General features: G+C 39.0%; 1 protein-coding gene and 1 pseudogene across 19 annotated transcripts in view; one reads left to right on the top strand and one right to left on the bottom strand.

Annotated features, from left to right (window-relative positions):
- The window catches only part of LOC149321295 (membrane-associated guanylate kinase, WW and PDZ domain-containing protein 1), a 607,636-nt gene that overhangs the window by 530,472 nt on the left and 59,727 nt on the right, over positions 1-17,437 (top strand). For all 19 annotated transcript variants that reach the window (XM_089519146.1, XM_089519138.1, XM_089519129.1 and 16 more), the window contains one exon: positions 16,209-16,425. In XM_089519146.1, coding sequence (XP_089375272.1) covers positions 16,209-16,425 — 217 coding nt within the window. The remainder of the gene's footprint in view (positions 1-16,208; positions 16,426-17,437) is intronic.
- LOC149321296 (U2 spliceosomal RNA) lies at positions 9,401-9,489 on the bottom strand (annotated as a pseudogene).

Genomic DNA, 17,437 nt, shown 5'->3' with positions numbered 1-17,437 from the left:
ACTGGATAGTCAGGTGCACTGTTATACATTCGATGCATCAGTAGCAACTATTCCTGACACCAGCCCTCACAGCATGAAGTTTTTTGGGGGTGGAGAAATTATCTAGCTAGCTATCTTTTTTCATTTAGACCAGTTATTAACAACTTTGACAGTTTTCAAAGACTAGTCATAAGGTAGAAGGTAACATCTACTGCCTGCACATGTAAAAAAAGGCAATGAGGATGATCTACAATACAGATTCTACAAGGTAGCTGAGTTATGTGATCACTTTGACAATGTGTCCCTCCACACATAGCTGTCATTCACACTGTTTCTCAAATGGAAGCTTCTGATGCCCTGGACACTTTTGCCATCTCTTTGACAGACACCTCAGGGAGTCTCATAGGTGTCTTGAAAACTCTTCATCTCAGGGATTTTTAGATGGCACATAGAACTACCTATTGCAGTTAGCTTTTTAAAGTTACAAAGGCAAAACAACAAAAATCAGATAATGTTAGCTTTGTTTATTGTAACTTCCTTATTTATTTATGCTGTATCCTGCCCTTTCCCCAGCAGAAGAACTAGCATTAGTTTGCATATATGATAATTATTAATATTCATTATTAATTATTAGTAGTAATTACAAATAATGAGTAGTAATAGTACTGTTGTTGTTGTTGTTGTTGTCATTATATTTGAACCCCACTCTACATAAAAAAAAATCCTCAGGGCAGCGTACAGACACAGGCTGAGTACCTCATATCTGAAATCCTAAATACTCTAAAATTGTTCACATGGGTGGTTGAGATAGTGTCACCTTTGTTTTCTGATGGTTCAGGGTACACATACTTTGTTTCATGCACAAAATTATTGAATATGTTGTATAAAATTACCTTCAGGCTATGTGTATAACTTGTATATGAAACATAAATGAATTTTGTGTTTAGACTTGGGTCCCATCTCCAAGATATCTCATTATGTATGTATATTCAAATATTCCAAAATCTGAAAAAATCTGAAATCCACAACACTTCGGGTCCCAAGCATTTCTGATAAGGGATACTCAACCTCTGTCATTAAAACAAGTTAAGCAGGTTAACACAGTAAATTAATTTACATAAGCTAAAAACATATTGAACATTATGAGTTACGATTAAACAATAGTTTTGATAAACTGGTGATGTACAAAGGCCTTGATGAGCTGCCAAGTTTTAACTTGGCAACTAAATGAGATGAGCACTAGCACCGATTGGGCCTCCAAGGGGAGGGCATTACACAGTTGGAGTGCCACAACTGTGAAGGCAATTTCCCATGTTCCAATATAGTCTTGTGTCCCAACACTGGTGGGACATGGAGGAGCCACCCTCCCCACAACATACAAGGAGAGGCATACATCTTGGGAGACCTCTTGATTTGGAAAGTTACAGCCAGGAACACTGAGGAACACTAGAAGCAATCGAGTCAGATAGAAAGTTGTAGGAAAGTTCCATGGAACTTGCTGATAAAAGGCGATAGGCTCCATGAAATTCCTGGAGTTTCAGGCCTCTGATCTAGATCTGCTTATGAATTCATATTTTTGCCATGATTCTGATGTTAATGATGATTGTATGGTTGTCTATAACAGTAAGCAATCACAAAGATGCATATGATGGCAACTAGCTAGCTTGAGTTCCAGTTTTGGTGATATATCTTCGTCTAGACCGCATCTCCATATATGAACTTGCCCATAATATAAGATCTTTAAAAGGTAAAGGTAAAGGTTTCCCGTTTGACAAGATTGTCTAGTCATGTCCAACTATAGAGGGTGGCACACATCTCCATTACCAAGCCAAGGGAACCAGTGTTGTCAAAGACAAACCATGGTCATGTGGCCAGCATGACTGCACAGAACGCTGTTACCTTCCCACTGAAGTGGTGCCTATTTATCTACTTTCATTTTTACATGCTTTCGAACTGCTAGGTTAGCAGAAGCTGGGACTTAGTGATAGGAGCTCACTCGGTCATGCGGTGCTTAGTCTTGAGTTGCTAACCTTGCAGTTGTCAGAGTCGGCATCTTAACCACTGAACCACCACGTCACATAAGATGTTAAAGGGAGGGCCTTTTCCCTAGACCAGCACCATCACAGGTATGTTTAGTGAAGGCACATGAGAGAGCCTTCTTCGTGGTTGCTCCCAAGCTATGGAATTCCCTACCACAGATGATTAGGTTGGCACCCTTCTCTTTCTGCTGGCAAAGACCTTTTTATTTAGGTTGACTTCTAGTGTTGAAATTATGTGGGAGAAGGATGTTTTGAATGCAGCATTCTGTGCTTTGATATTTTAAACTGTTTTAATTATGAGGTTTAAAAAATAGAATTATTTATTGTTGTTGGGTTGTTTTTTTAAAATTTGTAAAATAAATTTTTTAGCTAGACTTTGTTTTAAATTTTTGTCAGCCCCTTTGAGTCCCTTGTCAGGAGAAAAGCAGGTATAAATTAATAAAATAAATGCCCTCAAAATATGGGAGTCCTCAGTCAGTCAGTTTGAATGACAGTGCCAGGAAAATAATAGTTTGAACACATCTCACAGAGATACCAGCTTTGGAAGGCCTTATCATATGAAGATCTTTGAATCTGTGTATGCATCTATGATTTCAAATTAAATGGCATTATTTTAATATTTGTTTCACAGTTGGGGATGTTTTGCTGCATTTTTTTAAAAAAAGAAAGAGACTAGTGCCAATTGAGAGATCAAAATGTGAGGGGATAATTTTTCATCTTTATGCAGCGTATGAGCTGTTTCTGTAAATGTTCATGCATATTTTGTACACATTATTTTTACATAAATCGTTAGATCTACCTCGATATTTTACATATGTGGGAGGGCCAGTGAGGCAAAATCTATCCTGTGATTTCCTTCTGTTTCACTAGTTAAATTCCCAGCTGCTGTGATCCAAAATAATAATAGGAGCACATCCTACAAAGATCCAACTGTCTTTGCCTCTCCAAACAAATGAATGAATTGGGGAGAGGGAATAGATTACTGCTGTATGTCTGAGACCCCTGCAGCTGAGAATCTGAATGCTGATGTTTCTTTGTAGCAACTCCTGCTCAAAAAGGGGTGATAATAATTGAGAACATAAATGGAGAAAATATCAAGGAATAATTGATAGGTTATTCTTGGGTAGCTGATAATCTGGGGGAAAGCAGGTATTATTTTAAAAATCTATAGTAGACACAAAAGTCAAGAAGCCTCTTTCTTACATCCTAAACCCTCTCTGCTCATACAGAATTTATCATGTTGTGCCTGACCTTCATTCAGATTTTCAGCTTATGTCCAGCCACTTGAACAGCTAATATGAAGACCCAGCCCTCAGCTATATTATTGATCTTGTGAGAGACTCAGCTCTGCTGAGATTTTCTGTATAGCCACTTGTTCACATTGTATAAGGAACAATCCTTTAGCCTAATACCTTTTTGGCAGACTTTCTCAGCTGCTTTAGGTCCCTTATTTGAAAAAAAAAGCAGGATATAAATTAAATAAATAAATACATAAGATGGTTCTATTGTTGGGTTACATGCAAGACAAGAATGTAATGTTTGCTGTTGTTATGTTACTTTAAATTATTTATAACCTATGGTGACACTAAAGTAAACCTATCACAGGGTTTTCATGTCAAGATTTGTTCAGAAGGGATTTGCCTTTGCCTTCCTCTGAGACTGGAGAGTGGAAATTCAGATCTGTTCCCCAGAGTCATACATTGCTCAAACCACTACACCACACTGGCTTTCTTAGTGTCTGCTGCTTCTGTTTATTTTAGTCAAACATTATGCTCTGAAAGCATATATAATGCAACTATGTTTCATTTGCCAATTAATGTTTCTGTATTGTATCCTGTACACCTCAATATCATTAAAGTCAACAAATGCACACTGTTGATATTTCCTCCTTCCATTATATGGTCATGCTGGAACTTGACCTTCTGTTTCCTTGCACTTTTTGTACTATGGACCAGAGGTTCTCAACCAAGGAGCTTCCAGATGTGGAATTTTAGTTCCCAGAATTCCTCACCATTGGAAGTGCTGGCTGACTGTTCTAGGTGCCAGTGTCCAGTACCATTTGGAACATTCCTCTCAGTTGAAAACTACTGCTCTGGAAAATGAGCACTAGAATAGTGTAAGTGTTCAGCAATTTTAATCTGCATAAGCATTTGGTGTTTAGACCTGGGTCATATCATCAGAATAGCTCATTATATATGTATATGCAAATGAGATATTCCAGAATCCCCCCCCCCCCTTTGCATAATCAAAATCCCAATTACTTCTGGTCTCAAGCATTTGAGATAAGAGAGACTCAGCCTGTACTACAGTAGAACACCAAGGGATTGATATTCAGTCTCTCCTGGAGTGGGTTGGATTTCTCCAGAAGTATCAGGTTTGTAGTTTGGGAGGATTACTATTCAATCTTATACTAACTACATTGTCAGGTGCACTGTTAAATTTGATGCATCAGTAGCAACTATTCCTAAATCTGATTTTGCAACAGGTATGCATGCCTAGTTTACATCATGGTTTGACAATTGCAATGTGCTGTACATTGGGCTGCCCTTACAGAGTGTCGGGAAGCCTCATTTGGTGCAAAATGGAGCAGCTAAGCTGCTAACTAGTATGTGGTGACATGATAACACCAATACTGATAAATTACATTGGTTGCCTTTTTTCCTGGCTGTGGTTCAGGATACTGGCATTAACATTTGAAGCTCAAAATGGATTGGGGACTGGATATCTGAGGTACAGCTTGCCGCAATGGGAACCTACTCAGAACTAAACGCTGAAATACCCTCCCTCCAGAATTGCATCTTGTCCCCAGACTGCCTGTACTCAAGGTTTATTATATTCATTTGGCTTGTAAAATTGCTTTTATATTTATTTATTTGTTTGTTTGTTTATTTATTTAATCAATCAATCGATCAATCAATCATGGATTTATTTAATTTATATGCCATTTTTCTCTTGAATGGGTCTTAGGGTGGCTCAATAGAAATTAAAACAAGATAGATGAGAGCCAGCATAGTGTAGTGGTTTGAGCACTGGACTGTGATTGGTGATCAGGGTTCAAATCCCTGCTCACCCATAGAAGCCCACTGGATAACCTTGACAAAGTTGCACTCTTTTAGCTTTGGAGGAAGGCAAAACCAAACCCACTCTGAACATACCTTGCTAAGTAAACCCAGTGATAGGTTCACCTTATCGTTGCCGTAAGTCAGAAACAGTTTGAAAGCACATAGCAGGAGCAACAACAACATGAATTTTAAATTTAAAGGAGGTTTTTCCTAAAATAGATAGATAGATAGATAGATAGATAGATAGATAGATAGATAGATAGACAGAACAGCTATTATATTAAAACCTCAATACTGTAAAAACAATTTAAAATCATATTCCATTGTAAGTTTTATTTTAGCATGTTTTTAATACTGCTTTTTTGGTGGGTTTCAGAAAGGTGGCACAGGAATACCTGAAATAAATGATAATTTTCCCTGCGCAACAGTAAATAGTAGGAGTCCACAAATTACAGCTGGAGCTTTAACAACTTTTTAAAGGATACCCACGCAGTGGATGTGAAGTGATAGCCTGTTCTCCATCCCAGCCAAGCATGAAAATTGTAAACAGTAACAGTTACATCAGGATAAGTAAAATCCAAATTAGTTGCATCCTGTTTAAAGACTGTAGTATTTCATCTGGATTTCACATTCCTCCATAATATTATGATGGCTGAAAAGCTCTTAGCCAGCTTATAGTCTTTGTTCTATCATATTTTGGCTAAAATCTTCTAACCCATTCCTTCACATCTTCATTAAACCATGCCTTTGTAGGCCAACCTATTTTTCCTTCAACATCTAATGGTCTTACAAAGTAGTGAAAGTAGCTATAAAACCATGACAGCTATATGTGGAGATTCGGTGATAATGTTTATCATTTCTAAACTATTTTAATTATTTATTGCTGTGCATATAGTTTCTATTGTTTACTCTTATGACAAAATCTCTATTTGCAAATTTCTGTGTATGTATGTGGAAAAGACTCAATACTTGAATCATTCTTCATTATTCAGTAGTTATTATATAATTCAAATTCCAATTTAATGAAGTTTCTACATGGGCTATATAAATAGAATGGTACCAAATTTACTATATAAAAAGAATCTTCATGCCTTAAAATTATAGCTCCCTCACATTTCCTGAGGCTATAGCATACCTGATTTAATAAGAAGCTCATATGAGAAATGCTTCTAATCCTGGAGTGTTTACATTGGATCCATTTTGAATACATGCTAAAAATCATTCTAACATAGTGCTAGAACAGCACTAGTTTAAATCTATCCAAGAAAAATGTGCACTAAAAGCTGGTGATAGTGTGGTATTGTCATGAGGACATGGCCAATACAATTACATCCTTTCAACCAGTTTGTGATACCTGAGCCTGACAATTACATCCATGACAGCAGGCATTTTAATGTTATTCACTGGTATTAAGTGTGAGATGCAACTAAAGCAAAGTGGCTCCCACTTCTGATTTTGAACATCTCAAGGCACTTCTTTGTTTTGCTTCTTTGGGCAAAGGAGGAAAAACAACCAATTTTATCTTTGTATGATTGGATAGTCATGTGGAACAAATGAAGCTAACTACCATGTACACATTGCCTTGACTTTCTGGGATAAAAACGTATATGTGAATGTGTGTGTTTCTCTCTGTGTGTATCTGTCAATCTAGCTAGTGAGCCATCTATCCAAATACAGCGCGCCTGCGCCATACGCGGCCTTGAGCATACGCGCTCAAGCCGCGGGGTGCGTGTGGAACGGCGCATCCCATTCAATTGAATGGGTGCGTGCTCCCGTTGCGCCCCACGCGCTCCCGCGCCGCCGCGCACGAGCCCCATTGTTTCCAATGGGGCTCGAGCATAGGTGGAATTCGCCTTACGCGGCAGGATCCGGAACGTAAGGCAAGGATAGACTGTATACATATATGTGCACGTGCTTGCACACTCCCCAGAACTTTGAAATTTTATTTTTCAGTCTACCGCTCCCAGAATCCCCCACTGTCTCTGGTGGCTGAGGGAATTCTAGGAGATGTCGTTTAAGAAGGTACTTTCTCCGAACTCTGACACATAGATAGGGGAAGGGACAGACACTCATATCACTTCATCACCACTGTATGACTCCTGTCACCAGCCCTGATCCCTAAGAGCTGGATCTCATGATACATCCAAGCAGACCCATTGACAGGCACGAAGGAGGTTATGTTCATGTAACCAAATCCTACATTTCCTCTTCACAGTAGCAGCAGCCTGGGTACTTTCTCAATTTGTTTTTGCAGCACCTTCAAGGATAGCTTTTTGAACAGTACAAACAGCCATGCATATCCATGGATTCTTCATCCACGGATTCAAGCATCCACAGCTTGAAAATATTTTTATAACATACGTTCCAAAAAGGAAACCTTGTTTTTTGTTATTTTACATAGGCGACACCATTTTCCTATCCATTGTATTTAATGGTACTTAACATCCACAGATTTTGGTATCCACGGTGAGTCCTGGAACCAAACCTTAGAAATCAACTCCATTGATTTCTTTTGAAGGCTCCTGAAGGAGGCCTTTTCTCAATGAGGCCAAAACGTGTTGGGCTTTTTAAAAATAATACTGAATGAACAGTTGGCCATCTCAGAGCATGTGGAGCTTGTCTCCTCACTGTTTTCTGCCTTTAAAAAGGAACACACAGCAATAGCCCTGTTTTCCATGAATCATCCCCTGTGATGTTGTCCTGAAGAAGAGCAAAGAGCAGCAATGTCACACACTACATTCATTGCTCTATTTAGAAGGATGAGTCTTACATACTAGAATAGCAAACCTCCCCTCCAATGTGTGTGCATGCGTGTGGATAGACACCTAGGAGGTAGGAGGCAGAGACCAGCTCTACTTTTTTGAGTGGAATGTTGACCATAGTGATGCTAGCATCTGTTCTACTAAGAAGCATGATAACATAGTTGAGCCAATCTGCCATTTTGCCTCGACAATTGGAACAGAGTGCTCTATTTGTGTGCCTCCCCACATCTTTGCTCTGCTTTTTGCCTTTCTTCATCAGGAAAGGAGGGATAATATAGCAATAGCAGCTTCATTATGGAAACCTCAATCTTCCATATTGATACTTTTGAAGGCACTTCCAACTAAGTTTACCCTCATAGTTGTAAACCTTTCTGCTGCCCTTTGCACAAGCTACACAGTCCTAATGGTAGCTGCATTCCTAATTTTCCATGCTTCCTAAGAGTTATGTTCTGTGTGTTTGTGTGTGTTTGTGTGTGTGTAGAGAGAGATTCCTTACTATATTTTGAGAGTTGGAGGAGTCATCATATTCCCAACCCTCTATTTATCATATTTTATTACTCAGATTTTAAAATCTCTGGGACCATTTTAAACTAGTTCTTTGGTCAAATCACCTTGAAATTTAATGTATGCCTTTGGTTGATTAATGTTGTTCCCATCTATAATTCCATCTGAAACACTCTATTCTGAAATACATTTCTGTATCCGAAAGTTGTCTTCACAATGCTCTTCTTATTTTTTTTTTAAATGCTAAATGGGAATTAGCCAAATCTAATGTGTGTCTAATGCAAATCTAGTGTGTGTATGTGACTGATCACTACATAAGCATCTGACAGCTAGTAGCTGAGTTACCACATCTGAGTCAAAATGCCATTTGACATCATTAGTTAATTGTCATATTCCAGTTATTTGGGAGTATATCATACATAGATTGACGGGTCAAGAGCTTCAAGAAATGTCAATAAAGCATTCCAGAGCAGTTTTTGTTGATGAGGTTGCTATACTACTCAGCAAACACCACTTTCTATCACAAAGTCCAGGCCTAATGATTTCTTAACCATCTCTGTTCAGATTATCTTTTTTGGTTTGTTTTTAGTAGAATTTATCCATTGTATTATAATGGTACAGATTATAAAGTAAAACTGAAATTTAAAAACCTTCCATGTGTAGCTAGAATTGCCTTGTCCTGAAAAATGAATGGTATGAGATTAAGTATAAACTGGTGATATACAATGCAACATACATTGGTTTAATCAACTCCATGAGTTAATTTCAGTTGCTTGTAAAAACTAGGGTAGACCTAAATTGCTGAATGGTAAATCAGTTGGTTCAAAGGGAGTAAACTAGTTCAGAGTAACAACTGGATTATGTCCTTGTTAAGTTTCTGTTTTAGCTTTGACTAGGTTGGGGGACTGCCTGCCATTTTAGAAGGTCTGAAAAATTATTTTTTGTGACTTTAATTATGGCAATTTCTTGTTTATCCTTGACTAAGGTGGTGACTGACTTACTGTTTTAGAAGTACTTAAATGTGTTTTTTATTTAAATTATCATAATTAGTAGTATTAGATACAAACGATTCCAGAAAACACTTTATAAAGACCTTTATTTTGGATACTACACTTGATCTTAGCCAAAAGGCCAAGAAGCGCTTCTCGGCCTTATAAAAACCTTTATTTTGGATACGCTATAATATAACATGGACACCTGTGCTACATGCACCCCATTAAATATCCAGAAACCTCAATCCAGTACATTGTTTTCGATATTGAAACCCACCAATGCACAGGTCCATGTTAGTAATTACTGTTTTGCCAAAGCCTTTCACTGTGGAGTGTTTTAAGGATGGTGAGGAATTGAGTACAAAGAAACAGAATAAGGGGGGAGGGGTAAGAAAGGGAAGGCTAACAATGCAGAACTGAGTGAAGAAAATGTGGTAGTAAAGCCTAAGTGGGCCCCTGTAGGCCACACCAGGTAATTTAAGGGTGAGGGTTGCATGTCTAGTTTATCAAGACATTCATAACTGATGGCCACTTTGAGGGTACCACATTTATAGCTCACAATTCGAAGGGTTATGATTCATATTTTATTATCGAGGAACTGATCAAAGAAAAGGTGGATGTTGATATTATTGCTCAAGGAGGTAAACTGATATGTGTAAAAGTGAAAGGATTAGATCTGAAATTCATTGATTCACTTGGGGGGGGGGCAGTCTGCAGTCTTTGGGGCAGTCTGCAGCCGCCCCTTTTCACCCCAGATCAGGACCATGGCAACCGTGGCGCGATCCGGCCTTCGGAGAACACAAAAAGGAGCGGCAAAACACAGCTCCTTCATGCACCCTCTAAAGGGCACCATACTGGCTGCGGCGTGGCATGATGACACCCTTTTGGCACTGCATCATGTAGATGCAGTGCCAGAGTGGCGTCATCATGGCACATGCTGTGTGAACGGGTGCACGCCAAAATGGTGTCATAGGGGTGGGGTCACAGCGTTGAGCATGCGGGCACTCCGCCATGACTTCGCCCACAGGTCAGCCTTTCGGGCAGGTCTTTAGAGGCTCTTAGTCACCTTTTCATGGTTCTAGCCCCGCTACCAAAGGTGCCGGCCTTTGATGAGCATAAAGGATTTCCCCCTCATTTTTTCAATACACTTGAAAAATGGGATTATGTATGCTATACCTAAACCCAAGGATTATTATGCAAACTATGATGGCTGAGTCACAGGAGGCTTTTTGAGCATGGTATGAAGAAAACAAGACAAAAACTTTTGACATGCAGAAAAGAGCTGGTCTTTTATTGGTGACAAAATAGTGAATCCTGTACATCTCCCAGCTTCTGCAAAGCTATACTGCAATGTCATTGGACATCTTTTTCAGCAGCTTTAACATGACTACTGTTTCTCGAACATGACTACAATTGCCTCTGTAATTAAAAAAAACCCAATCATTATTGTTTTTGACCTCCATCATTGGAGTCCCAAATTCAAAAATATGTTTTGGATTTTGATTTTTACCTGCCTGGTGGCATTCTCTGATGGAAGAGAGTCCAAAACAGCATGAAACCTTTGGGAATCTTTCTCTGGTGCACAATTCTCTTTATCAGAATGTGAGGCCTCATCAATGAAATCCATACTGCTGGGTGTCACTCTTTAGATTCCTTTTTGGGTTGAATATTCAGCAGTATGGGAGGGTTAGAAAAGCCCACAAGCCTGTTATAATTTGGCCAGGATGTTATCTTTGTGGGTTTTATTCTCCTGGTAGTAGAAAGACCTGCAAACTGCTGAAGTGCTTGGCACCTCCATGATGCCTCTGCAGAACATGTCTGGGCATGCATAAAATGGCAACTTCTCACTACAGGATAGATATCCCTGCAGCCAGTCTTGCGGTTGGCTGGCATGGACGATGTGAGTCTTGTGGGGACCAAATCATTGGTCAGGGGTTGCATGACCTCAAGGGCCAATTGGAAAACATGGGAAATCTAGCACAATTTACAGTTTGGAAGTCGTGGTTCAGAGAGGGCCCCAAAAAAGTACCCATTGGTTGGGGAGTAGTGACAAATGGTCTTAGAGAGGTCACATGGCCTCAGTAGGGCTAATGGAAACACCTGGGGCTGGAGAAGGGAGTCAAAGCACCCCCTATTGATTGGGGTGGGTCACATGGTCCAGACGTCCTGCCCTAGCGTTTCAGGGGGAAGGGCACACCCATCAGTTTGACAGGTCATCAATCAATCAGAAATCATTCTTTGACACACATCAAAAAGTCATAAATCATTTTTTGACAGGAGCTACACCTCCCTACTACTACTGTACTGTGTCATGGGCTGCATCTGCAGTACAGAAATAATGCTGTTTGACATCGCTTTAACTATAATGGCTCGATGCTATGGGATTCTGGGATTTGTAATTTTGTAAAATATTTAGCCTTCTCTGTCAGAGTTCTGGTGCCACAACAAATCCCAGGGCTCCATAGGATGGAGTCAGGACAGTTAAAGCTGTGTCAAACTGCATTATTTCTGCACTGCAGATGTAGTCATGGTCTTTTCTCCTGGTTCACTGAAATGTTATCCTAGTCAATCAGGAATCATGTGGCAGAAGAACTTCTCTCTACCTGCTCAGGATGTGTGCAATGCTCAGAGATCAGAGATGATCCATTGCTCTGAAATGGAGTCAACAAATGTCAGTAGCCAATTAAATTTAGCTGGATGGAAGGGTTATAACCACATCTGCCATGGTTTTGAGAAAGGAGAAGAAATGTTAGCTCATTATAAACAGATACGAGGGAAATCACTGTTCCAGGATGGTTTTAATAGTGGCTAATGTCCACATTGCCCCATTTCCAGGCTGTCCTCCAAAGATTCTCTCAAAGACTGAATCCTGTTTTGCAGTCTGTTATCTTGGCTTTGAAATTATAGGTGTACTGGAATGGCTTAGCCCATATTCTCTGTGTCTCCTGTACATGCACCTTAGTTTCTGCCTCCATTACTTGCCACTGAAATCTTTAGTCTTTGTGGAGGTACATCTCAGAGATGTTAATGATGTGTGTATTTTAGAGGGACATGTAGATGGTTTGAAAAAAATTAGATGGGTTAATTATTTTCAAACTCTTTTGGAATTGTGTGATTCCTTGGAATTCATGTCAAAAGATTCTCAGACAGAAGGTTAGTAAATTTTCCTGAAAGACAGTTGGTTCATACAACTATTCTTCTCTTTCAATATTCCCTGTAGAAAGGGCTGGGAGCACATTGAGCATGCTCTGTTTGCACAGAAAAATGACTTCAGCAAAGATATATGTTGCACACCCAATGTAAACACCAAGTGTGGCTTAGAATGTTTGGCTCCAGAATAATAATAATAATAATAATAATAATAATAATAATAAATTTATTTGTATTTTACCACCTCTCCCCACGGATCGAGGCGGGATTACAGCCAGTATCAAAGCAATGATACATTATAATTACAGTCATTTAAAAACAACTTCATAAAATAACATATCTAAAAAAACCACTATTTACAAATACAATTTAAAAACCTCCTGAGGTAGGTATGTGTTTGGGGTGATTTCCCTTATAAAGGGTCAGAGGGGTATGCTTTCTGGAAGAGATGGGTTTTCAGCCCCTTTTTGAATGTGTCTAGTGTGGGAATGAGTCATATCTCTTCTGGGAGATTGTTCCAAAGCGTTGGGGCCATAGCTGTAAACGCTCTTTGGTGAGTAGCTATTAATCTCACTTTGGGATGTTTGAGTAGGAGCTTCCCAGTTGTTCTGAGAGTGCGGGGCGGATTGTGTAGGGAGAGGCGTTCCCTCAAGTAACTCGGGCCCAAGCCATTTAGGGCTTTAAAGGTAATAACCAACACTTTGTATTGGGCTCGGAATTCTGTATTATGAAACCTTGGCAAATAATGGGAGAGAGGAGTGTGGAGGATAAGAATCAAGAGTTTGAAAAGCACAATTTTCAAACCATTGGTTTGAATAAATATTACTTACATTGACTTATTTGTTTAAAATTTATATGGTGTTTCTAACTAATTTTCAAAGATTCAAATGCTTGCAATGAGGGTGTAAGAAACTGGTTAATTGTTATATCTTGGCATTACAGGGCTGTTGCAGCTGCTAATGTAAACCCTTAGTATACCTTATGCATTTAGACATACAGTATTTCTATTACACACCATAGGCATATGTTATTAGTGTATTTTTAATCTGACCTGATTATTTTATTCTGTATTCTAGAATGAGAATTGCCTTTCTGAGCTTCACTTCACTAAACAAAGCACTTCCCCTGTCCTGTCCCACTGATCCTTTGCTTAAACTATGCGAAGTTACATGCATTATTCTAGTGTTATCGTTAACTACTGTCATCCAACATAATTCCCGTAATGAAGTTTTCATCCAATGCTTAATGGTCTGTTATAAGTTGACAGAAGTGAAGGAAAATGTGACATATGGAAATTTCAGTCTCTGTCTTGCCTGTTACTGAAACTTGACTTGCAAGCACATCTGCCATGATTCAGCCTAAGAGCAGTTTTAAATATCTGGCCCTGATTATCTTAACATCTTTTCTTTCCTTTTCTCCTGCAAGATGTTTAATTTGTCATAGGGGAACACAGGCCCTGATTCCTATTTTGTTTAGTATTATTCAGCTGTGCCATAGAGGTAGAGTCTTCTTTATCCAAAATGCTTGGGACCAAAAGTGTTTTAGATTTTTTTTTTTTTGGGGGGGGGGGTGCGTTTTTTAGTTGTTTTGGCTTTTGGAATACCTCTATTTGCATCTACATGCATAATGAGCTATCTTGGAGATGGGGCCCAGTTTTAAATACAACATTCATTTATGTGTGGTAGAATGGTTAAAATTCAGAATTTTACAAATGCTCAGGAGCTGAAGATTATAGTGCTGAAAATGAGCTAAGAGCAAAGGTTGTTATTCTAGGTCATGTCAAATGCTCTGTTTAGGAATGTAAATAACTCTGAATGGCTCCAGATTTTAAGTTGCTAGCCCAAATAAAAGGAAGTACTGCATAAACAGTTTGAGGACAGTAAAACAAAACATATAGATAAAAGACTGATTGATGGCTAACTCACGAGGGATAGAGATGTATATTAGGATATCCAATGAATATACAGGGGTGTAAATGTTTAATTCAATGTAACTAATGAAATGTGATTTCTAGTTTTCTTTGTTCAAAATAGTATAAAAACTTGGTTCATTTTAGAATTGTGGCCCCAGAAATTTGGATGTATTTCCTTCTGGGGAGAACAGCTGCAGCTAAAAATAAAAATGTTTCCTTTCCAATCAAGCTCCTGGTCTCCCTGCTGATTTCTGGTTAAAATTCTGGTTTTAAAGTAATCTATAATCAATAATGTATAACATATGTTTCATATACTCCTTATACACATAGCCTGAACATAATTTTATACAATATTTTAATACAATTTTGTGCATAAAATGAAGCTTGTGTACAATGAACTATCAGAGAGCAAAGGTGCCACTATCTTAGCCATCCATGAAAAAGTATTGGTTTTTAGAATATTTTAGATTTTGGAATTTGAAATAAGGGTGTTTTTGTCAGCGCAACTGCTGGGGTCCAACAACCACTATCAGCAACTCAAACGAGTCCTGGGGTTAAATCAGACCCTTGGAGCAGAGCTGGCAAATTTCCAGAAGCCGAAGCATGGCTCCGAAGTCCAAGTTGGGATGACAGCAACTGGATGTCTTCCAGGAACTGCAGCAATGCAGGAACCTCTGAGGACACACAGCAAATCGATGCTATAGCTTCTTCTGATAAACCACCAGAGAAACTAAGTCTCCCAAAGTGCTCTTTATTCACAGTGCTATTATACAATATTAGATCTCTAAAACTCCAAACCATACCAATCCAACTCCTTCTACAAACCCACACCACACCCTTGCAACCCCTGGGCTTATATAGTCTCCAGACCATGTGGTCTCCCAAACCCAGTGAGTTCAGGTGTGTAACCATGTCATGTGTCTCCTGTGCAATCTAGACACATGGTTTCATCAGCCATAGCTACGTGCACTTGGGCGCTGAAGTGTCCTTGAGCCAATGAGCTTCAGCTGAGCTTGATCAGCCTTCCCACTCTGCTGAATGCTCATAGCCAAACACACACACATCAAGCATTTCTCTGTGTGCTGTGTTTTAACCCTTCAAATCCCTGACAGTTTTTATCCTTTATTTTGGGTAAGTCTACTGGTTTGTTAGTTGAGAACACAGCTTTTGGGTTTATATATGTTAGGGATTTGGGTTCTGCCTGAAGATGTTTTAGTGGGAGAAGATGAGTTAAAATGGGATAATCAGGATGAGTGTGCCTTTTGAGTTCAATTTCAGGCAGCAAGTTTTCTTTTTGAGGCTCACCAGAGGTACTCATTCAGCTTTGTTCTGATGCTAGAGATATGACTAAGATACACGTATGAGAATGACAGTATGCATATATGTACGTAGATATTGATGTATTTTGTATTGTTGAGGAATGGCTGACTGTATTTCCCATTTCTGGGTTTTAAATGTTCTTAACAGAGGATAAAAATACATTGGTTACTAATCTGCAAAAAAACAAACCCAAAAAACATGATTTGTGTTGTTTCTGTAAATGGAAGGTAACCTGTTTTCCTCTGTGAGAGATGGCTTCTCCTTTCACGGATCTCTCTCTAATTTTGTCTGTCTGTCTCTGAGGAAGTTTACTTGCACTCAGCACAAACTGGGAAAGAATAGAATCCAAAAAGTGTCTTGATATATTTATTTCGGAGCATGCAGAAATGCTGAACCTAAAGGAAAGATGAAAGGAAATTGCTTGCTTGCAGTCCATTAACCTTCTTGGGTTTTTTCCTTCCCTTCTTTTCTTACTTTCTTGCTTCCAGCAACCCCTGGAAAGGAAAGACAGCCAAAACAGCTCTCAGCACAGCGTCTCCAGCCACCACAGCGCACACACTGCTTCACCTGTCCACAGCACTCAGGTGCTTCCAGACTACCCTGCCACTGAAGCACCACCTGTGGACCAACCAGACAGCGCTGGACAGAAGAAGCCAGATCCATTCAAAATCTGGGCCCAGTCCAGGAGCATGTATGAAAGCCGACGTAAGTATCAGAGAACTCAGTACTAGTCTAGTGACAGCTCTACAGAATAGCATTACTTTACCTGTTATTTTAAGGGAGCATTTTCTTGGATTAGGAAAAGGAATAAGTATGTAATTGTGTTTGGTATTTTGATGAATGAGTGAATGAAGTTATATGTGCCTAGGAGTGGGCTGGGTTGCGGGAAGACAACAATGACAAGCTACAAAGATCAGCAAATTACACATAGTTGACATTAATTATTTTTGTCCATGGTGAAGGAGCTTTGATTGCCTACTACAACAAGTGGCTTTACAAAATAATTGGGGGAAGTGATAGGCAAGTATTTTCAGTATTGAGGAATTTTTTTAACCTTCTATGCCTATTCCTTCCTCCTCTTTTATCTCAACTTCTAAGTGGAGATTTTTTTAAAAAAAAATAGTATCTGGTTGCTTGAATCTTTTCTGAAGAAGTACTGTGATTTAGCAACCTGTGGAGACATCAATATTTTCTGTGTTCAGTTATTCCATTATCTTTTTGTAATCCTTTAAAAATTGCTGTCTTATTATTAGAGGCATAAAGGTTAAAACCAAAGTTCATTCATTTTTTTCCAAATGAAAGAAAAGGCTTCGTTCACTAGTCGACCCTGATGCAACCAAGCCATGATTATCTTTATTATTATATACTGTTCCAACAATGCAGAGGCCAAATAGAGAATAGTAAGCAGCTTCTATTTCTGTTCTATTCCAAGAATATAACAAATGAGTCCCAATCAACCCATTTTCTACGAGTGGAATGAATACTCTGTTCCTCCTCAGTTAGAGCTCTGTTTGCAGCATCTGTGGCATTCTGAAGGGTAAAGATAATCTATAACTGTATCACATCATGGCATGCTACTCACCATGTACTTGAGAATTCTGTATAGTTTGTATATTTGCCCTATAACAGAATCAGTATACAGCATAGGTCACTGAGGAGGGGAAGGAAAGAAAAAAATGGAAGCATTTGCCAGCATCATATCTTGTGTTTTAGCTGT

Source organism: Sceloporus occidentalis, unplaced genomic scaffold (assembly GCF_023333645.1).
Source record: "Sceloporus occidentalis isolate IW3139 unplaced genomic scaffold, rSceOcc1.0.p SCAF_1, whole genome shotgun sequence".
Taxonomy (NCBI): Eukaryota; Metazoa; Chordata; class Lepidosauria; order Squamata; family Phrynosomatidae; genus Sceloporus; species Sceloporus occidentalis.
This window is presented reverse-complemented; position numbering and strand designations above follow the sequence as displayed.